This window comes from Crinia signifera, chromosome 3 (assembly GCF_055691185.1).
Source record: "Crinia signifera chromosome 3, ASM5569118v1, whole genome shotgun sequence".
Lineage (NCBI taxonomy): Eukaryota > Metazoa > Chordata > Amphibia > Anura > Myobatrachidae > Crinia > Crinia signifera.
In genome coordinates, this window is record NC_139219.1 from 279,452,306 (window position 1) to 279,479,816 (window position 27,511).

The 27,511-nt window shown below is 46.9% G+C and overlaps 1 protein-coding gene across 3 annotated transcripts; it reads left to right on the forward strand.

Annotated features, from left to right (window-relative positions):
- Positions 1–197: 197 nt before the first annotated feature.
- D2HGDH (D-2-hydroxyglutarate dehydrogenase) lies at positions 198–27,132 on the forward strand. 3 transcript variants are annotated; one of them, XM_083178218.1, is made up of 10 exons: positions 198–285; positions 4,987–5,285; positions 13,944–14,001; positions 20,895–21,034; positions 21,598–21,791; positions 22,829–22,997; positions 24,307–24,450; positions 24,546–24,688; positions 25,306–25,471; positions 26,686–27,132. In XM_083178218.1, the coding sequence occupies exons 2-10, from the start codon at positions 4,988–4,990 to the stop codon at positions 26,943–26,945; spliced, it is 1,572 nt and encodes a 523-aa protein (XP_083034344.1). In that variant the 5' UTR covers positions 198–285; position 4,987; the 3' UTR covers positions 26,946–27,132. The 3 variants fall into 3 exon arrangements, with proteins under 3 accessions (XP_083034344.1, XP_083034342.1, XP_083034343.1); XM_083178216.1 differs by lacking the exon at positions 198–285 and adding an exon at positions 668–693; XM_083178217.1 differs by lacking the exon at positions 198–285 and adding an exon at positions 699–781.
- The last annotated feature ends 379 nt before the right edge of the window (positions 27,133–27,511 follow it).

A 27,511-nucleotide genomic window follows, 5' to 3' on the forward strand; every position in this document is an offset into this window, starting at 1 on the left:
TGTCAGGGGGAGGAGCTCTGTTCCATGTCCCGCACTTTAAAAAAACAAACAAACGCAAAACCGGTTTTGCGCTGCCATAGATGGAGGAAAGCCATCTGGTTCTCCCCCATTGATGGCAAAAGAATTAGACATCGACCATATACCATCGATAATTTAGAATCATCGATAGGTCGACGGCCATCCCTAGCTATGTATAATATGGTCAGGAGAACACTGCATAGCGCTCTTTGAGCAGGAACACAGGTCTTGCAGTAATGAGAGGTAGTAGAACACTCAGCAAACACAGTGAGTATTAAACCTCAAAACTCTTTGGTAGGTGGGCACCTTCATGTTACCCTGTATACAGCCTGCAGCCTCTGGTTAATAAAACACGCCAGTAACTATGGCAGGACCGCTGAATGGTTATTTAAACACGCCAGTAAACATGGCAGGACCGCTGAAGTAAATGATGTCAGACAGACAAATACCCGACCACCCGCTCGTTCGTTCCTGGACCCGGCAGGCACACAGCGCTGCACTGCAGTGCACAGCACAGCGGGCAGCGGCTACAATAACATCACTCCATCTGTCCCCGCCCACTGCTTCACTCGCGGCCAATAGTATCTTTACGCTAGTAGTCGCAGCAGCCGATGATCTGCACGAAGTGCTGACGTCAGGATGAGACGTGATCTGTGGTTGGTAGATGCTCGTCAGGTGACCTTCCTTTCGCCATTGTGCTTTTATGTTAGTTAGTAGTAGTACTATTGCCGCTGGCTGCTGTCAGTGGTGGTGTGCAGTGCAGGTGAGAGAGTGCGTACAGAGTGAGTGATGGGCAGTTTAGAGAATATACAGTGAGTTGCTGCTGGGGCGAGATGGACGTTCTGTGCTCAGTCTAGAGATCACATGCATGAAATCAAATAGAGTGAGATACTATTCATTCCTGATTCCTGGAGGTGCACATTGTTCAGTAGCAAATGCAGGATTGCTAGGGAAAGGTGGGCTAACAAAACCCCTGGTAAACTGGCACGTGCAGTGGCTTATCAGGGCTTTGAGGCAGATGTAGTAAGCTGGTGAAGCGATAAAGTAGAAAGTGACAACGCACCAGCCAATCAACGCCTGTCATTTTTCAAACATAGCTGATTGGCTGCTGCATTATCTCCCTTCCACTGGGGGGGGGCTGCCTGTGACACCTGTCACCAGGGAGAGGAGGGAGAGAATAAAGCCTGCCTGTATGGTCCGTGCATGTATCAAAAAACCGGACGGGCCTCATGGGGAGGCTGTAATCTCCCCTTCCCCATGTCCCCCTGATGATAGCTATCGCAGGGACCCCCGGGTCCGGTTTTTACATAGTCCCTGATCTTCCTGCATGCAGGAAAGATCAGAGACCATCATTAACGATCAGCAGGTACGCGCTTGGTTAACAATGCAAGGAACGATTGGTCATTCCCATTGATTGGGAACGCCCACATTGTCCTTCATATCTTTCTGTGTGTACCCACCTTAAATACATCTGCCCTTTTATTAGATAGCCCAGAGCGATCCTATGACCCTTGATCAGCCATTGTGAGTAATAGGCTATTAGCCATAGGGACAGATGTATTAAGCTCGGTGAAGTGATAAAGCGGAAGGTGATAACGCATCAACCAATCAACTCCTAACTAATTTTTCAAGCACACCTGATTGGTTGGTGCGTTATCACCTTCCACTTTATCAGACTTAATATACATCTGCCCCATAATGTCATACACATTGTTTAAGAAGTTGTTGAAATGTCTACATGTATTTATAAATGTTACTAATAAGAATGCAGATTTTCAACCAATATACAACGGGAGTGATTCAACTTGCCTCAGGACTATCTGCAGGGTTTTAACTCCAGGGGTATGAGCCTGGAGCTATTCAGTTACTTCCTGCTGTAAGCCCTCCCCTAGCCATTATGGTGCATTTAATGTGCCTAAAGCTGGGTACACATATGTACAATCGTCGGGCCGTTCTTCCGTTCTGCGGACGAACGGCCGTTCGATTGTATATATGTGTACGCAGTCCCGATCCCTTCGTTGCGATCGATAAATGGCCAAAAACGCTCTTGGTCGGTCGGTCGCAGGTTCTTTGCTGCTTAATATTCTTCCGACAGGACGGCTCCATATCGAAAGAAAAGTGACATGTGTACGCACGTTCGATCGATATGCAGCCCGTTCCTGCGATCATTCCTCCCAAAAGCAGCACGCCCATGTGGGTGTTGACTAGCTGCGTCATCCCTCCATCAGCGCAGCATGTAAACAACAGGAAGTCTTCTCCCCCGTACTTTCCGCGCCAGTCTCTGGTCCAGCAGCTCCGATTCTTGGTCCTTTTTCTTTTTTTAATAGCCTGCAATCTAATGGCCATAGCAGCCAAAATGCACGCACGAGCCTTCCTTCTCCTCAAGCTCATAATTAATTTTTTTTTAAAAAGGCCCAAATGCACCGATAGACAAACGTACGTACGTATATCCTGTACAGCTAGCAATGATCTGAATAGTCACGGCTCTATTCACTGTACTGCACGAACGATTCTTTGTTCTGTGATCACGCCTCGTTTTGGTATGCTCTTTTAATCCAGCCCATTATGATAATGTTGTGTTCATTTTTATCGTGCGAATAGCCAGAACGGGAGAGTGTGTACGGTGGTACAATCTTTTTCTTGCGATTGTTTGGACGGGAGTACATCGGACGTCGCAAGTAAAATTGTACATATGTGTACGCGCAGATCGGTCGTATGTTTTGGACGGCCGAACGTGTATTCGGTCGATCGAACGGTCGCAAGAAGAATGAAATTGTACATATGTGTAGCCAGCTTTAGGGTGCAAACAGAAATCTACTTTAAAATAAGGGTTGGAGGGTTAAGTTGTGATATTACACAAAGCGGGTAAATGCATGGCTGTGGTCACTTATGGCTTACTGTAGAAAATAATTGGGTACTTGTTTCCTAGCACGGCGCCCAGATTCCCTACGTACGGCACCGTAGGGAAATTGCATTGCATGGGCCATTATAGCGGCATGCGATGCGATTTTTTTTTTCTGTTCATTTATTCACTGCTTTTATGTCCCCAGGTTATCTCATCGCATGGCATCGCACCTCCCGCAAAATCGCATGCGATTTTCTGGGGTGCGATGCCATCCCATAGCTTAACACTTGTATGCCATGCAATTAGGTTTGAATGACTCCCCACTATACACGCCAGCCCGAAGCGTGGCGAGCGGTGGCGGAACACGTCCGCTCGGCACACTATATAAAATCAACTCCACGCTGACATGGATAGTGGCGGAATATAAAGGTCGGGCGGACGTGTTCCGCCACCCCTCGTGGGGCTCGCTGCGCTCGCCACGCTTCGGGGTGGTGTGGATAGTGGGGGGGGGGGGGTGTCATTCAAACCTAATTGCGTGTCATACAAGTGTCTGGCATGGCATCGCACCCCAGAAAATCGCATGCAAACAAAAATTCGCATGGGATTTTGCAGGAGGTGCGATGCCATGCGATGAGATGGCCTGGGGACATAAAAGCAGTGAATAAATTAACTAAAAAAATCGCATCGCATGCCACTAAAATGGCCCATGCGATGCAATTTTTTTACGCAGAATAGCCCTCTAAGCAATTGGCGTAGTGGGCGCTGTTCTAGGAAACAAGTACCAATAATTGAGTAGCTGTGGGCACTGGGTACACTTGACGCAGAAGCTAAAACTTTGCCATAAGTTTTTCAGCTAATTAAATCATCCCCAATATGTTTTCAGATCCTCACTCTAAAACTATAGTAGTTGTCCTATCATTTCTCAGTTGTACAGGACCAATCATAGTTGCTTGGGCCTTTAGATAGCCAGTTCTGTAATAATCCTTAATCTGCTACAAGAATAGTAATCCTAGCCAGTACTTAATGGCTATAGTGCTCTTCGTTTAGTGTGAGGGAAGAGTGGCTAAAATATAGTATGCATTTTTTTGGTACTTGTTTCCTAGCACGGCGCCCGTCGGGGTTGATCGCATGCCTTAAGTTAAGTTACTTAAGGCATGCGATGGACGTGATGGACCCGATTTTCTTACATTTACAAGCTTATTTGCCGGTAAAAGTGAAAATCGCGTCCATCGCGGCCCCTAATAAGGGGCCGCGATGCGACCGACGCGATCAACACGATTTTCCCATAGGGAACAATGTTAAATTATTTTTAAACTGTAAATCGGGTTGATCGCTTCCGTCACGGCCCATTATAATGGGCCGCAATGCGATCAACCCGATTTTACATAGGTGACAATGTCAAATGGGCCAATATGGCCCATTTCACATTGAATATGTTTAAAAAGTATGTTTGATTCCCCCCCCCCCATTTTAACGCCACCCACTATTGACGCCAACCCGAAGTTTGGCGAGCGGCGGCGGTACGCGTCCTCCGACCTTTTCATACCCCTACTATCCACGGCGGCGTGGAGTTGAGAATACAAAGTGTGGCGAGACACCGAGCCCGAAGCGTGGCGAGCGGACGCGGATACCTGTGAAGGCCGCGAGGGGACGCGGATACCTGTGAAGGTATCCGCGTCCCCTCGGGGGGCTCCCTGCGCTCGCCACGCTTCGGGCTCGGTGGCTCGCCACACTTTCTATTCTCAACTCCACGCCGACGTGGATAGTAGGGGTATGAAAAGGTCGGAGGACGCGTACCGCCGCCCCTCCCGGGCTCGCTGCGCTCGCCACGCTTTGGATTGGCGTCAATAGCAGGGTGGCGTTAACAATGGGGGGGGGGGGGGGGTTGGCATTTAAAACATTATTGTTGGTTTGGTATAAAAATTGGGGGTTTGGGGGCTTTTTACATAGAAATCAATGTAAAATCGGGTCTCAGGGACCATTTTACATTGATTCCAATGTAAAAATCGGTCGATCGCATCGCATGCGATTTGGTTGGCATGCGATGCGATCCGACCCTATGTGCTAGGAAACAAGTACCATTTTTTTTAATACTAACTGCAATTTATTGTGTCCCAACACAGGATGGCCATGAGCTTCTCTGGGCTCCGGATGCATCCTAGGACATCGTGGGCTGTGATGAGAGTCCTCCAACTAGCTGTGCCTCGATGCGTACGGAACAGTGTGTTCTTAGGCTATAGATATATGAGTTTAGCCATGGATCCTCCTCTCACTTCGGAACGCTATGGAGTGTCCCGTCTGCCGTTTTCAGAGGTCACAGCTCAGGATCTCAGCCACTTTCAGCAAATAATCCCTGGTAGAGTTGTTACTGATGAAAGTGACTTGAAATCCCATAATATTGATTGGTTACGAACAGTGCGAGGTAAAATTACATTTTTAGCACATTTTAAGGCTGTCTTTGCTTCATCAAAGAAAAATGTGGGACAGTAGATTTAATAAATGCTCAACACCTGCAAATAATAGTGGGCTTTTTCCAGGCCAGGAGAGACATATGGGGGAAATTTACTAATATGGTAGTTCTATTTCACATGGGATGTTGCCATGGGCAACCAATCAGAATCATCTTATTTATTTAGCACCTTCTAGAACAGGCATGTCCAAACTATGGCCCTCCAACTGTTTTGAAACTACAAGTCCCATCATGCCTTGACACTGTTTTGCTATTCGGGAATAATACTGTGGCAAAGCATGCTGGGGAGTGTAGTTTCAGAGCTGGAGGGCCACAGTTTGGACATGCCTGTTCTAGAAGATAATAGCTAGTATACATAGCAACATCCCATGTGAAATAGAACTCCTGTATTAGTAAATATCCCGCAGATGACTAATTTACAGTGTTTAAGTCTGTCCTATGTGACTGAAGGCCAAATGTATCAAGCTTCAAAAGTGATAAAATGGAGAGTGATAAACAACCAGCCAATCAGCTCCTATCTATCATTTTTGAAACACAGCCTGTGAAAAAGACAAGTAGGAGCTGATTGGCTGGTTGTTTATTACTCTCCATTTTATCACCTTTTGAAGCTTAGTACATCTGGCCCTAACACTTGTCAATTCCATTGGTACTAGCAGCATGGCTTCCATGATTCAGGGCCAGATGTACTAAGCTTCAAAAGGTGATAAAATGGAGAGTAATAAACAACCAGCTAATCAGCTCCTACTTGTCTTTTCACAGGCTGTGTTTCAAAAATAATAGATAGGAGCTGATTGGCTGGTTGTTTATCACTCTCCATTTTATCACTTTTGAAGCTTGATACATTTGGCCTGAATTTGCATATAGCCCACAAATACTGGATGGCTTTATTGTGATGCTGCAAATTAGTTTGGAGTTAGGAGACACCCACCCAAATCTACATCTCTCTGCATGTTATAAAGCTGGATTTACATTACTAAAGCCTGCATTGTACACTAACAATGCAGTTTTTAGTGCTATCCAGTCTTCAGCATAGATCAGGGCTGGGCAATTGCGGCCCTCCAGATGTTGATGAACTACACATCCCAGCATGACTTGCATCAGTTTCAGCATGGCCACATAGCAAAACTAATGCAAAGCATCCTGGGATGTGTAGTTCATCAACATCTGGAGGGCCGCAATTGCCCAGCCCTGGCATAGATGGTTAAATTAAAATAACTGAGGGACTCATTAGTCACCTGTGCTCAAGCATGGATATCGCTAAAACCTGGACTGTTAAGCTGGGTACACCCCTACAGATTTGTCTGTCCAATCTGCGTGGTGGAAGCAAAATGCTGGTAATATATGGGAGCATATGACAATCAACCATTACTTGATTGTAAATGTGCAAAAACAATTTGTCTGATCAAATGGATTTAGCCAATACATTAATATTTGTGTTAAAAATTAGATCTAGGATATGTTTTAGTATGACAGCTGAGGTGTGATTGGTTGACATTCTTAAGTTCCGTATACATTGGACAATAAAATAAGTGATATCGCTCATATTAACCCTTCTGAGCAATATCTCTCATTTTATGGCCCAGAGTTTATGCTGTACACTTCGCCATTAACGACGTCCTCTGTCGTCTGTGCATAAACAGAAGACTGAGCGGATTGTTAACGAGGGCCGCTTGTTGATTGCTGGCATCGGATCGTAGAGTGTATGCGCACCTTAAATGTTCACATGAAACTGACAGCATAGCCATAATGTCAACATTCATCTTCTAGACACTGCTAAAATGTTGACGTAATGGAAGTTGACATAGGGGGATCCTATTAGCACCACTTTTTGTCAATGAGTGTACAGCTCTAGAGCTATTCGATAAAACAGCCTTTCTCTTTCGTCCAGTCCGGTGACACAGCTCCACAATGGGATGTAGTAGGGTCCGCCAGGAGCCAGGCACCTATGCTTTAATTCTTTGGGAGCAGGCTCCTCCCTCTGCATCCCATAATGCTTCAGTTTCGTTTTAGGTGCCCACAGGAGTTGGTGCAATGCTGAGTGGCTGCGTTGCAGCCACACTTTTTTCTTTGGATTTTTATCAGTTAGACTAACATTAGACGTAGTAGCGTTTTTTTTCCAGCGTGTGACTTCTGGCTGAAGTCAATACACGCTGAGAGCGCAGCAGAACACTGACAGAAGCGCGTCCTGTCAGTTTTCTGTGTGCAGAGGAATGCATTCGGCGGAGGAATGCACACTCTGCACAGCGATTGCCTCCGCTCAAACGGAGGTTTATCCTGGGCTCCGGGGGACCCCATCCAGCGCCTTGCCTAGAAGGGGATCTTGGGGACGGGTCTCCCAGCGATGGCGGCCGCCATCTTTAAGAGTTTAGAAACTGAAATCCCCCTGGGGAGTTGAGGTTTCTTACAGGACGTCCAGTGTTTCTGGACAACTCCAAGTGGTCCCTAGAGGGGGAAGTTACTGGAGGGGAGAGACATAGTTGGGAGCGCCTGTGAGAGAGTTTTGGCGCCAAAAGACGTCAGCTACCCTCACTGGGAGGGAGACTTGGTCTTTTCCATGATTTACTGGCGCCATTTCTGTACTTGCTGCGGAGCTGAAAGACAGAGATCCTGCTCAAAAGTCTCTCCTGACAAGCGCTTCCCCCGCTGATCGCTGGCAACAGAACACACAGATAAGTACACTGGTGCATTACTCTATGACTTTGCCTGAATGTGTAGCAGTGTTTTATTCTGATATTAACATGGCTGACGAGTGCAGTTCTGTTGCTGGGGAGGGAGCGATTGAGATGTTTTACCATTGCAAGAGATGTAATGTAAACTTATCATGTGAACAGTTGGACCAGGGGGAATTGTGCCCTTCCTGTGAAGCTGTGCCCTGTGGTTCACGAACCCAGAGTCATGAAGGAGCTGAGCCAGCGTGGGCTGTGGCTTTGGGATGGTCTGTTAAGGCTTTAACAGAGGTTTTAAATAGGCAAAAGGGATTTTTCGTGGGATCTCCGGGACCTATTCACTTATCTCAGGGCTCTCTTACCCCTGCACAGGGAGACCCTATCTTGCTGCAGGCTATGCAGGACACTGCACAGGGTGTGCATAAGATGTCTTCTCTTTTGGAGCAATTTACCAAGGTATCAGATGATGTGTTGTTTAGACAAGGGTCTTCCATGGCCCCTCCATTGACTGCTGGCACAGATGATGGTGGGGTAGATGAGGATAATTTGTGTTGGTCACAGGGAGAGGAAGCAGACTCTTCAGCCTCTGGTATTGAGGATTTGATTTTGGCTGTAAAGCAGGCTCTGGATTTGCCTGCTGAGGAAAAGGCTGCTGCGCAGTGTGTGTTTAAAAGGACCCAGTATCCGTAAGGATCCAGTATCCTTTCCCTCGGATAAAGGCATGGTTGCTTTATTAGGGGAGGCTGGCAAGTCTCCAGAAAAGAGACTGTTAATGTCAAAAAAATATGCAAACATGTACCCCATGCCTGAGGATCATGTTAAGGTATGGGAGAAAGTTCCTCCGGTGGATTCTTCTGTGGCCAGATTATCCAAGGCCACAGCGCTGCCAGTGCAGGGTGGCGCGGCCTTTAAAGATCAGGTTGATAAAAAGGTTGAAGGCTGTCTGAAGGCAGTTTTTGAAGGTGTTGGTTTCACTATGATTATTGCTTCGGCCTGGGTGGCAAAAGCCACGATCAAGTGGGCAGAGAGTTTAAGTAGTCATCTCCAACATGATGCGGAAGCTTTTTCTGTGGCAGAAAAGTTGAGGTGTGCTGCGGAATATATATGTGAAGCTAGCGAGGAGGGTGCCAAAATGGCGTCCAAAGTATCCGTCACTTCTGTTACTGCCAGAAGAGCCCTCTGGTTAAAGGCCTGGGAGGCGGATAGTGAATCTAAAAAGTCACTGGAAACTATTCCTTTTAAAGGTGAGCTTTTATTTGGGTCAGAATTGGATGAGATCATCAAGCAGGCTACTGGGGGTAAGAGTACTTTTCTTCCCACCACCTCTAAATCCCCTGGCTCTAAATTCGGAGTCTTTAAACCGTCCTTCCTTTCAAGGGGGAGCAGCTGGCAGAGGACAGTCAGGGCGTGGAAGATTCCAAGCCGACAGAGGTAGAGCGACGAAGTCAAAGTTTGGCGCCTTTACAAAGAAACATGCAGCCAAAGGGGAAGACAAGCCCTCTGCATGACGGGGCGGGGACTCCCTGTTCTGGGATCAGAGTAGGGGGTCGCCTCCTGCAATTTCAGGACAGTTGGAAGGTAGCCACAGAAGATCCGTGGGTGTTTTCCATTGTTTCAGAAGGATATCCGATAAATCTCAGGGGTCCTCCCCCTCGCAGATTTCTTCCCACTCCTTTACCAAGGACCGCGTCTCTAAGATCTTCGCTTCTGGGAGCTGCCTTATCTCTCGAGAAGAAGGGGGTAGTTATACCGGTTCCTCGAGAGGAGAGAAGAAAAGGTTTTTATTCGATCCTTTTCTTAGTTCCCAAACCAGACGGGTCGTTCAGGCCCATTCTAAATTTAAAATCTTTGAAAAAATGTTCATCTTTGGGTGGATCACTTCCGCATGGAATCCCTGAGGTCGGTGCTGTTGAGCATAGAGCCAGGGGAGTTCTTGGCATCAGTGGACATTCAGAATGCTTATCTCCATGTCCCGATCCACATAGATTTCCAGTCTTTACTCCGGTTTGCAATCGGGGGAAGACATTGGCAGTTCCAAGCACTCCCTTTTGGTCTTGACACGGCTCCGAGAGTGTTCACCAAAGTGATGTCCACCATGGCTGCAGCTCTCAGACTGCAGGGAATAATTATTATCCCTTACCTGGACGATCTGCTTTTCAAAGCAGAGTCGGCGGAGAAGTTACAGGTTCACCTGGAGGTAGCAACACAGTTTTTAAGAAGTCAGGGTTGGATATTGAATTTGCCCAAGTCCCATTTGACACCAACGCAGATTTTGAAGTTTCTGGGGGTGATCATAGACCCTCACCTTCACAGGGTCTTCCTCCCAGAATCCAAGGCTGTGGAGATTCGGCAGATGGTGTTAGAGATCCTACAAGCACCGGCTCCATCAGTGTGGCAAGGAGTAAGGTTGCTGGGAAAGATGGTGGCAACCTTCGAAACTCTCCAGTTCGCCAGATTCCATTCGAGGAGTTTCCAATGGAGCATCCTATCCTGTTGGTCCGGAAATGCCAAGACGATGAAACAAGATGTTTTATCCCTGTCACTGGAGTCCAGGGAGTCCCTCCTATGGTGGACGGATGTGGAAAATTTGCAGCTGGGGAGATCTCTCAGGCCCTGGGATTGGCTGGTCATAACGACCAACGCCAGTTTGAGGGGCTGGGGGGCGGTAGTCCTTCACCTGAGGCTTCAGGGCCTTTGGTCAAAGGAATAGTCCAAACTGCCAATAAACATTCTGGAGCTTCGGACGGTTTTGAACGCATTAATTCAGGCGGAGGATTTTCTGAGGAGATCCCCGCTGAAGATACAATCGGACAATGCTACCACAGTGGCTTATCTGAACCATCAAGGCGGGACACACAGCAAGATGGCGATGGCGGAAGTTTCCAAAATCTTTAGTTGGGCAGAGACAAACGTTCCAGCATTGTCGGCGATATTTATTCCAGGAATCAGGAATGTGGAAGCAGACTTCCTCAGCAGGGAGTCACTTCTGGAAGGGGAATGGACTCTCCATCAAGAGGTATTTCAGGAGATTGTGAATCGATGGGGTCTGCCAGACATAGACCTAATGGCGACGAGAAAGAACCATCAGGTACCGAGGTTCTGCTCGCATGTGCGGGATCCTGCAGCGTGGGCAGTAGACGCCATGACAGTCCCGTGGGATTTTCAGATGGTGTACATTTTCCCTCCATTTCCCATGTTGCCGAGAGTATTGAAGAAAATAAAGAATCAGGGAGTACAGGCAATTCTAATTGCACCAGATTGGCCCAGGAGGTCATGGTACTCCGATGTACTGAGGTTGTCGAAGGATTCCTGGAGGCTTCCTCATCGTCAGGACCTGTTAGGCCAAGGGCCGTTTCTTCACAAGGACCCAGGTCGTCTCATTTTGACGGCGTGGCTTTTGAAACCTCCTTATTGAAGAAAAAGGGGTTTTCTGATGAGGTTATCCAGACCATGCTGAGGGCCTGTAAGCCGGTGTCTGCGGCTAATTACCATCGGGTCTGGAAGATATACATTAGATGGTGTGAGAGACAGAAGCTTCACACATCCAGATTCAAATGATCAAGGCTTTTACATTTTTAGCAGGATGGTTTTTCAACAGGACTTAGCTGCACTTTTAAGGATTGCAGACTATCGGCCTTATCTATATTCTTTCAAAAGAGAGTAGCTTTGTTACCTGAGGTTCAAACCTTTTTTACAAGGGGTTACTAGATTTAAACCACCTTATAGGCAGCCGGTGGCGCCTTGGGATTTATCTTTGGTCTTGTCTATGTTACAGAATCCTCCTTTTGAGCCACTAAAGTATGTGTCGTGGAAGCTCATGTTTTTGTTGGCAATTGCCTCAGCCAGACGTGTGTCTGAGTTAGGTGCCTTGTCTTGCAAGTCACCGTTTTTGATTTTTCATGATGACAGGGCTGTGCTGTGAACAGTGCCAAAATTCCTACCTAAGGTAGTGTTATCTTTTCATTTAAACCAGGACATTGTACTTCCAGTGTTTTCTCCCCCAGAAGGGGTTAAAAATAGGGACAAGCTGAAGAAATTGGATGTAGTTCGCGCCTTGCGAATCTACATTGAGAGGGTAAAGGACATTCGAAAATCGGATTTACTCTTGGTGCTATATGATGTGCATAAGGTTGGGTGGCCTGCTTCTAAGCAGACCATCGTTCGCTGGTTGAGATCTACTATTGCCTTTGCCTACTGTAAAGCAGGTAGACTGGTTCCGTCTTGGATAAATGCATATACCACCAGGTCGGTTGCTTCCTTCTGGGCGGTGCGCCATGGGGCTACGGCGGAGCAGTTGTGTAGGGCTGCCACCTGGTCCTCTGTTCACACCTTTACCAAATTTTACAGATTTCATGAGTTCGCGTTGGAGGACGCTTCATTCGGACGTCAGTGATGAGAACTGTTGGTCTGAGCGTACCCTCCCAAAGGACCGGCTTGTGAACGTCCCATCGTGGAGGTGTGTCACCGGACTGGACGAAAGAGAAAAGGGGATTTTTGTAAGAACTTACCGTTCGAACTACTTTCTCTGAGTCCAGTCCGGTGACACAGCGATCCCTCCCTTACGCTCAGTTAAGTGTACCGTTCATGTGTTGTCATGTTATGGTTCTGTTATGTTGCATATAAAGTGTTCAGGCATTGTTCTGAGTTATGTATCCTATTGTGCTCTTGAAGTTGAACTGAAGCATTATGGGATGCAGAGGGAGGAGCCTGCTCCCAAAGAATTGAAGCATAGGTGCCTGGCTCCTGGCGGACCCTACTACATCCCATCGTGGAGCTGTGTCACCGGACTGGACTCGGAGAAAAGGGTTCGAACGCTAAGTTCATGCAAAAATCCCCTTTTTCCCTGCAGGGTTAATGTTTGCTAAACCATACATTGTACATGCATACATACAATGCCTGAGTTTCCTCGGACATTAAGCCCCCAGATTCTGCTTTTTCTTGCGCTGCGAGGAAATTCCGCCACTGTGCCTTAAAATGACTGGTAAACCCATCAGCTAATTTTATTCCCTTATTATTGTCCCTGGTGGCCCAACTTACTTACTCTGGGTGGCTGCAGTGGCTCCAGCTGCGTCTTGCATACCCCAAAGGTCATGTGATTGTCAGTTTCACTGAAGTCCTCTTTTCAGCTATTACACTGGACCTATACCTTATTCCTACCCTAAACTTATACCTGCCAGGCTTGCCTACCCTCCCGGAATTGCCGGGAGGCTCCCGAAAATCGGGTGCCCCGCCCAGCCCCCCGGGAAGGTCGGCAATCCTCCCGCACCCCCCTTCCGTGCCGCACTAATTACCGGGTTTTCACAGGTCCACGGCGGGACTAAAATGGCGCAAATCGCGCCATTTTTTTCAGTCATCAGCCCCATCCCCGCCCCCCGACCTGGAAATCCGGCTGCCCTCCCGGAGAGGCTATTTGAAAAGTCGGCAAGCATGGCTTAAACCTAACCCTCCGGGCCCAGAGCCAAACCACAATGCTGGCAATGTGATGATGTAGGGATTTCACATGTCAAAATTGTAGAGAATGTGGATATGATGCAATTTCACAGTCACAACACTATGAATGTTGACATTGCTATTCTCAACCTGATGACGTATGACTATAGAGCAGGGGTGGGCAATAAGCGACCCTCCAGCTGTTGATGAACTACACGTCCCAGCATGCATTGACTTCGTTTTGCTATTTGACCATGCTGAAACTGAGGCAAGGCATGCTGGGATGTGTAGTTCATCAACAGCTGGAGGGCCGCTTATTGCCCACCCGTGCTATAGAGCCTGCATACATGGAAAATTTCTCTGAGGGGAAATCATGGCAGAACTCACATTGCTAAATTGTATTGTATTGTATGCTGTAGTAGTTTAGAAGAGTGTATTTAACACGTATGAATGTATATTAACATACAATGCAACTGCCTTAAGTATATAACTGTGCTTTCATTATTTCCTGAAGGTCATAGTAAAGTGCTTCTGAAGCCTAGAAATACTGAAGAGGTGTCTCAGATCCTAAAGTGAGTATCTCTTGAACTCCTGTCATCCTACACAGTACCTCATATGTAGCAAAACCATTGCCCATGTACATGTTCAAAATTAATGACACTGATTTTACTATTTATTTATAAGGTGTAACAGGAATTCTGCAGTGACATACATAAACCTATGGGCACAACATTGCTGCATTGGCGGTCCTAACACTCAAGGTTAGGTGCCATTGCAGGGAGTATGAAGTAGAGAGCTTACATTCTAAAGGGGAGGGGCAGACAAGAGTGACACAGATGGGCTAAACCATTAACCTACTATAATAATAGGATCATTTAGCCTTTATTCTACAAATTTGTAAGACATTTCTCATAACCTAGATCTTAATTTGTACCATACTTGTAATGTGCCACAGAATTCCTGCTACGTTGTACAACTCCTTCCTCTCCCCTCCCTCTTTCTTCGTTCCTCATTGTACTTGATTTTACCACCTACACCTCTAAGCGATCGCACTTGCGGGGCATTGCGGCTGCAGCAGTTCGGCGGGGGGGACCGCTGACAAGCGGACGACTGGTCTGCCACTCGCTCCCGCTGGACCACCAGGGAAACGGTTTGTGGGCAGCAGCGCCAGGTATGCGGGGCCGCCCGGTGCACGCCGGATCCCCACCATTTTTACCTACGCCGCATGTGGACACCTCCCTGGGGGCCATTTGTCAGCAGGGGGAGAAGGCTCCCCCCACATCAGCCTCTCCACCCGGGGACAGTAGGCAGGGAACTGTGTTTATCACACAGAGAGTTCCCGCCACTGAGATCCCTTCCTGCCTGCGACATGTGAGGAGGGACACGGGGGAGCTCACAGCCACCCGGAGTTCCACTCCTTCACTGCCAGGTCACTTGGGCAAGTCCCCCCTGTACCCCTCCTTCGGGACACTGTACAGTACTGTGCTCCGAGCAGGAGCCTTGTGCCATTATTGCATTGCCCTTGTATGCATTGTTTAACACTTTAGCTGCCTGTCAGTTTAATTTGTGTTATGCTGTATATGTATTGCTGGTTATGTCATGCTGATTTAACATGGAGGGACACAGAGAGCTTATCAGCCAGTCTGGGGTTCCACTCCTTCACTGCCAGGCCACCTGGGCTCCCCTGTAACTCCTCAAACAGGAGTCAGGTTACAGACAGCTCTGCTGAAATAGCTGACCAGAGTGTGAACTCTGACTGCAACATTGTATACTGTGGATTAACACCATCACTGCCTGTCAGAAGCATAAAGGACAGAACGGATGGTGTAATGGTGTGTTGTCTGTACCATAAGTGCATGTCTATACAGTATCACTGCTTTGTACACTGCACCTGTCTATATCACTGCATTGTTTGTCTATTACAAGCTGGCTGTGTACTGTGTAACACTATCACTGCCTGTCAGAAGCATAAAGGACAGAACGGATAGTGTAATGGTTGGCATTGCTGTATCCCAGTGCAGAGGTCATGGGTTTGATTCCCAACATGACCCTACCTGTGCAGAGTTTATCTGCCTATCAGACGCATACTGTGTTGTCTGTACCATAAGTGCATGTCTATACCACTGCTTTGTACACTGCACCTGTCTATATCACTGCATTGTATGTCTATTACAAGCTGGCTGTGTACTGTGTAACACTATCACTGCCTGTCAGAAAGGCTGCCTGCCTATGGCATTGCTATATGTGCCTAGTACTAGCTTACTGCGTACTGTGGGGGCAGCATGGATGGTGTGATGGTTGGCATTACTTCTTCACAGCTCGGGTCGTGGGTTCAATTCCCACTATGACCCTAACTGCAGAGTTTGTACGTTCTCTCCGTGTTTTAGTGGGGTTACTCCGGGCACTCCGGTTTCATCCCACAATGCAAAATATAAAACAGAAGTATGCTGTGTTAGCCGTACATATGGGCTAAATGTCTATGCCACCGCAAGGTATACGTAGTACCAGCTTACGGTGTATGGCTTGAACACTATCTCTGCTGGTCAGGAGAATACTGTGTAGTTGTACCGTATAGGCTACCTGCCTATTTTTATGCCATTGTATGCCTGTTATAATTGTAGTATATTGTCTTACCTGTGCTTTAGCAGCTGGTTCACAGTGCTATAATACTGCAACGCCTTCCAGGGGTACCAGTCCCAGTGACTCTGGGGCTCCGGCGCTGATGTCTTGTACATCCTGTAATGCTGGCCTATGCCCCCATTACTAGTACAGGACGGCTTATGCGCAGGCTGCTACAATGCCTGGGCGATGCCCACAGGTACAGCCTCCTCTAGAAAACAGGAGCCTGCTTGGGCCACGTTCTTTACTCCGTTGCCAGTGCAGCTAGTAGCAGCCTGGGATCGGAATCATCCATTGGGTGAGTGCTTATTTGCCTCCGGACAAGGTCCCCAGAAATGCCGTCCCCATCCTTAGCGAGTGTAGCTCCCCGCACAGTGGAAGCGCTCTGTACCTGCAGGTAGACGCAGATACCCCGGTCATCCAGACTCCTCCGTCAGCAGACACAGAGAGGAGGACACCTGGGATTAGCATTGTCTAGAGGGGACCGTCGACGACGGTATGGAAGATGGGGGGCCTGTGATAAGTTGAATCCCCCCACCTCGTCTTGAGGTGCCGACCTCGGTCTCAGCTGTCAAATAGGTCCTTACCTTAAACGACCCCGCTGAGCTGCCTACACATTTGGGTGTCTCCCTAGGTGTATTCTGGGTTTATTCCGTAAATCGGTGAACTCGACTAAGGTCATCAGTTGGGAGATTCCTAACAGGAAGTTTAGATTGCCATCGGCAGTTTCCCTTCCTTTTACCCGCTTCCACAGGAGGACATATTCCCCTGGGAGACTGTCCCTAAAGTGGACGCACTCCTGCCCTAGGCATCTGCTTGGGTGACTAAGGCCTTAGTTGCGTGAGAAACTTCTCTCACAGCGGACGCTGCATAAGGGGTGTCAGAGGAAACCCTGCTGCCTTCTATTGAGCATCACGTGACACTTTACCTGGGGGTGACAGCTCTAGAAATTACACCAATCACCTCCAGAGGGTCACCTTCGGCCATAGCTGCACACACATACCGGTGTCTGTGCTCTTGGAAGGCCTTTGTAAGGCCTTTTGAGGGTTCCTTTTTATTTGGGCCAGCGCCAGATATGGGGGCCGGTTTAGATACCATTCGGCAGAGGATATCCCTTCTGGGGGATTGCCATCTGGCTCTACAGTCCAGGATCAGACATCTCTTGTCCCCCTGGTAGGTGTCTGTGCATGCCTGCATGGGGTCCCTGGGGTTGGTGGATCGGCCTTCACATTGGCAGAATAGGCTCAGTTCCATGCCAACCCTCTACAATACTGTCCAAGGAGCAGCACGGATGGTGTAGTGGTTAGCATTACTGCTTCACTGCGCTGAGGTCATGGGTTCGATTCCCACCATGGCCCTAACTGTGTGGAGTTTGTATATTCTCCCCAGACTTGCATGGGTTTACTCCTGGTACTCCGGTTTCCTCCCACAATATCCATGCCCAGAAGTTTGCCTGGTCTCCAGCAGGGCCCCCTTTTCCTGGGGGCTTCTGGACGGGACTTCGCTACTGGATCCACTAGTAGACACTCCTAGCCATGCATGCTAGCCTCCCGTGTTTGGGGGGTGGTCACTTCTCAAAGGTCGTTCCAGGGTATCTGGACCACTCTAGTGGCCCAGCCCTTCATCATCGTCCTTGAACTAAAGACAATCTTCCGGGAAGTCCGCCTGGCGTAACCCTAACTTAGGGGTTGGCCGGTGCAAGTCCAGTCGGACATTGCGACAAGGGTGGCATGGTAGTCCAGAATTGGGTGGCGGTCTTCCTCGGCCGTCAGACCCGTGATGCCGACGACTTGACCCTCCTTAGGGTGATGTTTCAGATGCTGGTACAACGGTGGGGCCCAACCGAGGTGGCCTTGACGGCCTCTCGCCATACCCTTAAACCACCACTGTGCGGGTCCAGGTCTTGCGACCCGGATGGGGGCTTGCCTGGTAGACGCCCTGTCCGCTCCGTGGCCGTCCACACTGTTGGCGCCTTTCCACCACTTTCCTCCTTTTGCGAATGTCTCGCAAGCTGAAGCCGGAGGGCGGCACGTTGATTCTGGTTGCTCCACCTTGGCCCAGACTGATCTGGTTTTCGGATCTGCAGTCAGTAGCCCCTCCTATTCGCTTACCCCTGGGCACAGGCATGCTCTCAGCATCCGCCTCTCTCTCTCGGCTTTGAGGCACTTGGCTTTGACGGGGTGGGCTGTTGAGACCTCCCGGGTAAGACCCAGTGGGTTTCACTCCACCATGCTCAGGGCGAGGAAACCTTCCTAGATAGGGGTGTACCATCGCATATGGAGGGCTTACTTTTCCTGCTGCGAACTCTACGCTTCAGATTCCGGGACTTACTACCTGGCTAGGGTTCTGTCCTTCTTGCAGAAGGGTCTGGAGGCTGGGTTGCGTTGATCATCTTTATAGGTTCAGATTTTAGCCTTGCACATCTTGTTCTGTCGACGGATGTCTGTACAGTCCTGCAGGATGCCTTGCATATCCAGCCTCCCTTAGTTACTCCAGTTGCCCCCTGGGATCTACTTCAGGGCCCACCTTTTGTGCCCTTGCGGTTGATGGACCTGGGTTGACTCGCCTGGAAGATCGTTTCCTTGTTGGCGATAGCTTTGGCCAGGGGAGTCTCTGACCGGTCAGCTCTGTCCTGTTGTTCTTGGTTATAACCGGGCGGTTTTTCCTACCATCCCTTCTCACCTACCTTAGGTTGTGTCCGGCTTTCAGGTCAACCAGGACATTATTGTTCCGGCATTTAGACAGTCTGTTGTTACTACGGCTTGGTCCTCCTTGGACGTTGTTCGGCCGGGGCGCATCTATGTGCACCGTTCTAGGCTGTTGCACTAGTCAGTCTCTCTCTCTCTCTCTCTCTCTCTCTTTGTACTATATGGTGTTCAGATGAGAGGGTGGCCCGCCTCTACGCAAACTACCGCCCGCTGGAGTCGCTCTGGCAGGCATATTTGGACACCTCCCTCCCGGTTCCGGCGGGGATTCGGGCACATTCCGTTAGGTCTGTGGAGGTGTCCTGGGCTGTTAGGGACGTTTGCCTCCCAGGACTCGGCCTTCGGCCAGAGTGTGTTGGCTGTGGCACAGGCGCGTCCCCACCCATAGGTGGCTGCTTTAGGATGTCCCACTGTAACGCTGTGGCCCCTGATGTCTCCCGAAGGAGAAAATGAGATTTATGTCTTACCTGGTAAATCTCGAGGACATCAGGGGCCACAGGGATCCCTCCCTGCCGCGCCTGCTTTACTTCCGTTACGGTTAAGTTATGATTATGTTATATTATCCCTCGGTTGAGGGTACTAACATGTTCAGAATGTGTTTCTGTGCGTTGCTTCTCTTCCTTCTATCTTGTCTCCTGCCTTGGCTTGTTAAAAAAACTGAGCTTCCTGGCCTGGAGGCGGGGTAGAGGAGGGGAGGAGCCCGGCTGCCTGGGAGACAGTTCAAGTTTAACCTCTAGGGTGCTGGTGCTCTCCCATCTCCTTTCTACCCACTGTAACGCTGTGGCCCCTGATGTGCTTGAAGAAAGAGATTTACCAGGTAAAACATAAATCTCATTATCCCTTATCCAAAATGCCCAAGAACAAAAGTGTTTTGAATAACGGATTATTCCGTATTTCGTAATATTTTTATATTTGAACGAAGTATTTTGCATTTATGTAGTATAAACACATCAAAGATACACACAAATATATTGTTCATTCTAGCACCCGCCGTAATTGAAAACCCATGCAGTTCCTCTTCCCTGCCTGGGGTGTCGCTGTCTGCTATGGTGTTTCTAGCACAGGTCTGGTTTGCATTTCAGTGCTGATATACAGACCACACTGTGCTAGAAGCACTACAGCGGACCGCAATACCCCAGGCAGGGAAGAGGAACTGCATGGGTATTCAAATATGGCGGGTGCTAGAATGAACACTACAAATATATTTTATTTGTGCATGAAACAAGGTTTGTGTACTATCTCAGGTACTGAATTTGAATGCTAAGCAATCATTTTCTTGCACTTATTTAGTGCCAGTTACATATCATGTCCCCAGTAGTGCCAGTTACATATCATGTCCCCAGTAGTGCCAGTTAAATATCATGTCCCCAGTAGTGCCAGTTACATATTATGTCCCCCAGTAGTGCCAGTTACATATCATGTCCCCCAGTAGTGCCAGTTACATATCATGTCCCCCAGTAGTGCCAGTTACATATCATGTCCCCAGTAGTACCAGTTACATATCATGTCCCCAGTAGTGCCAATTACATATCATGTCCCCAGTAGTGCCAGTTACAGGTGTCACTAGTAGTGCCAGTTACATATCATGTCCCCCAGTAGTGCCAGTTACATATCATGTCCCCCAGTAGTGCCAGTTACATATCATGTCCCCCAGTAGTGCCAGTTACATATCATGTCCCCCAGTAGTGCCAGTTACATATCATGTCCCCAGTAGTGCCAGTTACATATCATGTCCCCCAGTAGTGCCAGTTACATATCATGTCCCCCAGTAGTGCCAGTTACATGTCATGTCCCCCAGTAGTATCAGTTACATATCATGTCCCCCAGTAGTGCCAGTTACATATCATGTCCCCCAGTAGTGCCAGTTACATATCATGTCCCCCAGTAGTGCCAGTTACATATCATGTCCCCCAGAAGTGCCAGTTACATATCATGTCCCCCAGTAGTGCCAGTTACATATCATGTCCCCCAGTAGTGCCAGTTACATATCATGTCCCCCAGTAGTATCAGTTACATATCATGTCCCCCAGTAGTGCTTTTAGCAAAAAAGAAAAGTACAATTTGGATAACGGATATTTGGATAAGGGATACTCAACCTGTACAATGATTTGCTTTTTCAGTTCTTTTGTTTGTGCCAACAGGTATTGCAATGACCGAAGCCTGGCTGTAACTCCTCAGGGAGGAAACACTGGTTTAGTTGGGGGCAGTGTCCCTGTTTTTGATGAGATCCTTATCTCAAGTGTCCTTATGGACCAGGTGATCAGTTTTAATGATGTTTCGGGTGAGTAAATTCTTTCTTCTAATACATGTCTGCTTTATGATCTATTTCTTGTAGATGTTATGAATCCTAGCCTGGAGGATGGAAGTGACGCTGTAGTTCTCCCAAATGATTGGCTGATTCTTATTGATGTGTGGCTAAAATAATAATTTGTTTTCTTTGGTCAAGCAGCCATTTTTGTACAACAAAAACAATGGTATAGAGCAGTGATGGGGAACCTTCGGCCCTCCAGCTGTTGTTGAACTACGCATCCCAACATGCATTGCAACAGTTTTAACATATCCAAATGGCAAAACTGTAGCAGGGCATGCTGGATGCGTAGTTCAACAACAGCTGGAGGGCCAAAGGTTCCCCATCCCTGGTATAGAGGGACGTGCAGGGAACTTGTGCACGTAAATTTACTGGCAAACAGCTTGGGTTCCGTCCATGTTATAGCTGCCTAGTCATTTCAGTTTGTGAATTGCGGGACAAGCTTTTATTTTTTTCCCCAGCTTTAGAGGCATCTGATCCTGAAGCTTACTTGTATTCACTTACATTTATATTAATCAAGTGCATCTGTACTTCAGGTGCTTTGGTGTGCCAGGCAGGATGTATTCTGGAATCATTGAACCGATACCTGGGAGAACGGGGGTACACAATGCCACTAGATCTTGGGGCGAAGGGAAGCTGCCATATTGGAGGCAATCTGGCTACAAATGCTGGTGGACTGAGACTTCTCCGGTACGGATCCCTACGCGGGACAGTTTTGGGACTGGAAGCAGTGAGAGATTACATTTTTTTTTTTACAGTGTTTATTTTCTTTATAAGAGCGGCATATCAAAGCAAACAGGGTAGTCAGGGTCAAAGGCCGTAAACATGTAACAGTCCCAGGTGAGCCGAGCAAGCTGGAAATGTCATTCATTTTAAATGACCAAAGGGAAAGTGGAAGAGACAGAGAGAAGAAAAGCACGGCAGTTGGCTCACCGCCAAAGAAGGGGGGAGGAAGGAGGGCTGTGTATGCAGGGTGATGAAAGTTCTAAAAAGAATGGCGGTCGAACACCAAAGACCCAGGGCTCCCATACTTTAGTGAAGGAACTCAAGCCATTGGGTGTGGATTAGCTCACAGACAATGTCAGTAGGTCAACGCCAAAAGTTCGACGTTGACAAAAAGCCGACACAGGAAGAGATCAACATGATTTTTTCAGGTTTTTTTGGGTGTCATTGTCGACACCTGAGCAACTGGACCCCCAGTTAGTGCACTGCATCCCCTTGTAGGGCCCACCATGCTTCTGTCACTTTGACGATGCCCATTTCTAAGCAACCCCTTTATGTATCTGAAACATGACCTAAGAATTTGTTCTCACAGGGACCAAATACAACACATAGGAACACATAGGGAACTGGAGGCCACGTTTTGTCTGATTTCATCCCAGTTGTCTAAAGAATTCTTCAAGGTATCGCTCTCAAGCACTCTCCTATTTATCTCTGCAGAGCAATGCAGGCAGAGCGCCCCATACAAGTGGACACTAGGCCCTTAGTGGGGGATTACCTGAGAAATAACAGTAATGGGGATAAAGCAGTCTTTGTTTTGTATGGGAGTGAAAGTTATGTCATTGTAAAAAAGGATTGTTTTGGTATTGAAATGTATCTTTAATGTCAGAGAATGATGAGAAGGCCAGGCCCTTGTGAAGAGCAATAAGTTATCTACCCCCCTGAGATAACCATGGCTGAAAGCAGTGAGCGGTTTTATTGTCCTATACAGTACTGTGTACACACAGGTTCTGTTTCAGCATTTCCTCTCTGGTTTTCTCTCCTCAGGTGCTTCCTGATGGGTCTATACTGAGCTGCCTCAACTCTCTGCGCAAGGATAACACAGGCTATGATCTGAAGCAGCTGTTCATTGGCTCTGAAGGAACTTTAGGCATTATAACCGCCATATCCATTCTGTGCCCTCGCAAACCGAGTGCTGTCAATGTGGCTCTGCTGGGTAAGGTGCATTATTCTGTTCTCCCGGAGAACCTTGCTCTCTTTATGAGCAGAAGCTGTTTTTACTTGTGTCCGCTACATATTAGTATCTTCAGTGCTAAGCCTCATACTCGTATATCATTTGCTAAACGGAACAGAACTTTCTGCGCTATATAAGAAACTGATGATAAATAAATGAGAATAAAATCTAGTTTGTATGAGAAAATAGCTATAACCCATCATTATAGTGGCAGAGACAGGTACAAATAGATGCTCTTACTGATTGAAAAAAATATGCTTGCTCAATAGTGCACCTGCCCAAGGCCATATGCAGATAAGGTTACATTTTATTATACGAACTTCAATAGGTTCAGTGTGTTGCAAGCAAGAAGCGGGTGACTACCCAGAGTCCCAGAGATAAGTGGTCAAGCAATTGCTATTAAACACTCCAACTGCTTGTTGTACTTATCCCACGTACTGCATGGATTCAAATACACATACTGTACCTAGAAGTATGCCCCCCCTCCTCCTTTGAACCCAGGACAGGATGACATGATTGATACTCTGTCCAAGCAAAAACACTGCACAGTGAGAGAGGGTTAAATGTTCTCCATTACCCCCATTCTGGCACCCACAAACTCAAGAATACTCTTGTTTGAAAGAGGACAATATTCACTGGTGATCAGGAAATGATAAGGATGTCCAGTTTCTGACCAGCAGACAATATCTACATGCACCATAGGAATACTAATAGAGCTGATGGAGAGGGCGGCGGACATTCCCCTTCTCGTCTATACTGGTATCTACACGGGAACACCTTGGTCCAAAGAAGCGATTCCACTTTTGGAAACCTTATACCCCTTATTAGGTGTAACTTATACTGCAGAAAGGTTTTAAAAGTCCAGAAAGGATGGAATCAAAATCCCGGCGGCCGGAATCCCGGTGGTCGAAATACTGACGCCGGAATCCCGACCACCACAATGCCGGCAATTTATCCCTCTATGGGTGTCCACGACACCTATAGAGGGAGAATAAAATAGTGTGCCGAGCGTATCGATCCACGGCCCCCCTTGTCTGCATTTCGGCGGTCGGGATTTCGACCGCCGGGATTTCGTACTTAATCCGTCCACAGATAGGAGCTTCTAATGTCCAGATCTCCCACATCTTGGCATCAGCAAACTCAAGGCAGTGCAGTGGTTTGTCTTTTTAGATACATTGTATGCCTTGTTGGGCTATAACATTATATCTATGTATTTTATGTGTTTTGTGCATAACCTAACTAATGATTTACTCCAAGTAATGGATGTATAGTGAAATGTGCTTTGTGGCAGGTTGTGAGAACTTCGACAGGGTTCTCCAGGTTTTCACCTTGTGCAGAGATCAGCTGGGAGAGATTCTGTCGGCCTGTGAGTTCCTGGACTCCGAGGCTATGAGGATGGTTCAGACACATCTGAGACTCTCCAATCCTCTGCCCGGTAACTACTATCGTGTGTGTGTGTGTGTGTGCTCGTGTGTTTTATATCTATAAACCGTTACGTGCAGGTATATGACTAATGTTTTACAATTGTAGACAATGCATTCTACGTATTGGTGGAAACATCAGGATCCTGTGCAAAGCATGATGAAGAGAAACTGAATATATTTTTGGAGAATGCTCTGGACTCGGGGTTTGTGACATCGGGTACAGTGGCTACAGATGAAACTAAAATAATGGTAGTTATCTATTGTACACATACTATGCTTCACTATAGAGTTAAAAAAAAAAAGAAATGACTGGGCCTTCACAAATGGAATGCAGGATAATTCAATATTGAAGTTTGAAACTTCTCCTAACTGTGAAATGCTCCTTCCACAAGATGTAGCTAGGATCAGAACCAGTAAACATACCAGAATATACATTTACCCATTTAAAATGAAAATATATAAATACAAATCTACAAATTTGCTTCTGTACAAACTAATATAGGATGTATAAATAAGATGAACTAAAAAGAAAACACTTTTTTTCTTTTTATTTCATCTTATTTATACATCCTATATTAGTTTGTACAGAAGCAAATTTGTAGATTTGTATTTATATATTTTCATTTTAAATGGGTAAATGTATATTCTGGTATGTTTACTGGTTCTGATCCTAGCTACATCTTGTGGAAGGAGCATTTCACAGTTAGGAGAAGTTTCAAACTTCAATATTGAATTATCCTGCATTCCATTTGTGAAGGCCCAGTCATTTCTACTGACAAAACGGGGAACCCAAGAAATGGTTCTACAGCTAATGAAATAAAATATACCTGCATCTGTTTTCACATGGATATTTCTTTTCCACACAGTCCCTCTGGGCACTCAGGGAGCGAATTACAGAAGCTCTAGCACATGATGGTTATGTCTACAAATATGACTTATCAATACCTGTGGAGAAGCTGTATACCCTGGTTGAAGAAACACGAGCTCGTTTAGCAACCTCTGCTCAATGTGTGGTTGGATATGGACATTTAGGTGAGGTGATCATGAAAAAGGCTATGGAAAAACTGGGACCTATAGACTGAATGAAGTTGAGCTCTTTTCGGTGGTTCTGTGTTCTTCTGTTGGTAGCCATCTCTCTTTGTTGTACTCTGTGACCTCTTTGCAATCCTGACTGAGCAACAGATTTGTTATGGTCTCTTTAAATCAACCATCTTTTAGAACACATGTTCTTAAACTTAGCACTCAGGACTTCAAACCGTTCATGTTTTCCAAGTGTCCTCACAGAATCACAAGGGAAATAATAAGCTCCACATGTGGATCTTCTCAAATGCACTAGTGAGTAATGAGTACACCTGTGTACCTGCTAGATTATTGGGAAACAAGGCCCAGGTATAATCCTGAGTACCGAGTTTGAGAACCATTTTTCTAGAATATGGACAGTGGAGCAAACTGACGAAGCAGCAGCACTATACAAAGCTGCTTCATAGTTGGCTATTTTGGCAGCTGGATTTAAAAGGGCAATCAGAATGAGTACAAGGCACTCCAGGTTTTGCATTTAACATTTAATTTCCCTTTAAATCCAGCTGTCGAAAACTGATCAAGAGACAGCAGCTTTGAAAAGTAATTAAAAAGAGTAAAAGAAAAGATAGATTAAAAAATATAAGGTTTTAATATTGAATTGTCAAAAAAAGCTTTGAAAAGTGACTCTTAGTAAATCTACCCCTATGACTTGGACTCCTATTAAGGGGGGTATTCAATCTCCCGCCGCTATTCCCGATAGGGAAAATAGCGGCGGGGCCCTATTCAATGCTATCTTTCCCGACAGCATTGTACAGGAATCTCGTCAGAACAGGCCCGACTTTAGACGGGCCGTGGATTGTTGAGGTCCTGGCCGCAGCTCGATGATCCACGGCCCTATCTCGAGGCCACGCCCCCTTTTTGGCATTTGGCAGACAGGACATTGAATCCCGCCTGCCCAGACTTCGTCGAGCCAGCCGAGAACGGGACAGTGTCATGGCTGTCGGGCCAGCCCGACAGCCATGATCCAGGATTGAATGATTGAATGCCCCCCTTAGCCTTGGTTGTACTTTGTAACCTAGATTAAGAGCATATGCAGTTGCCATGTAAAGACATATCTTTTTAAAAGGCGAATAATCGTGCAGCAATCTCTTATTTACATTCTGGTAATTAATAATCAGCATTATAAGCGTGTTAATATTATGAATATGGCGTGTTTTACTTCACAGGTGATGGGAACCTGCATTTAAATATCACGTCAAAATCGCACAGTGACGCCTTACAGGCAGCACTAGAGCCCTTTGTGTATGAATGGACAGCTCAGCACTGCGGCAGTATCAGCGCTGAACATGGATTAGGGTTCAAAAAGAGGGAGCACATTTATTACAGCAAATCCAGAGGAGCGGTGTCCCTCATGCAGCAACTTAAACACATGCTGGACCCAAAAGGCATTATGAACCCATACAAGACTATTCCTCCAGCTGATTGATTGATTGTCTCATCCTTTTCTGCAAAACCAACATTTTCTTAAATAGTAAAAAAAAATTAGGGAAATGGTCTGTTTGCTTAGAGCCGTCTCCTAATGCACTTTATTGTCTTATAAAGGTGATCAGTAAAAATGAGACTTTTGCAGAAATTATGCCCACTAAAATGAAAAATAAAAATGTAGATTTAAATCTGTGTCACTGGTGGCTTTGTACAACATGCGGTGCGGGTCCACTACATGCAATCAAATAACCATGCTTGGAGGTGTAGCACCTGCCATGCTTTTTGCCACCATTAGGCTGCTTTATTGATTATGTGGCATGAAAAAGGCTGAAGGGTATTTGGGAGTAATTGTACAGTTTACGCTGCATACCCAATGCTACTGACCATACATCGTTCCGTGCTGCTCACTGACTTCTTCTTTGGTCTTTCTTTGAACTCAATGGGGCATATATAAATTAGGCACAGGCTTACTGAGGGGGGAAATGCTCTGGTTTTCACGCCTGGTGATATTCAATGATTCTGCAATTTTCCCCACACAAAAAACTGGTACAGCAAGATGGTCCACAA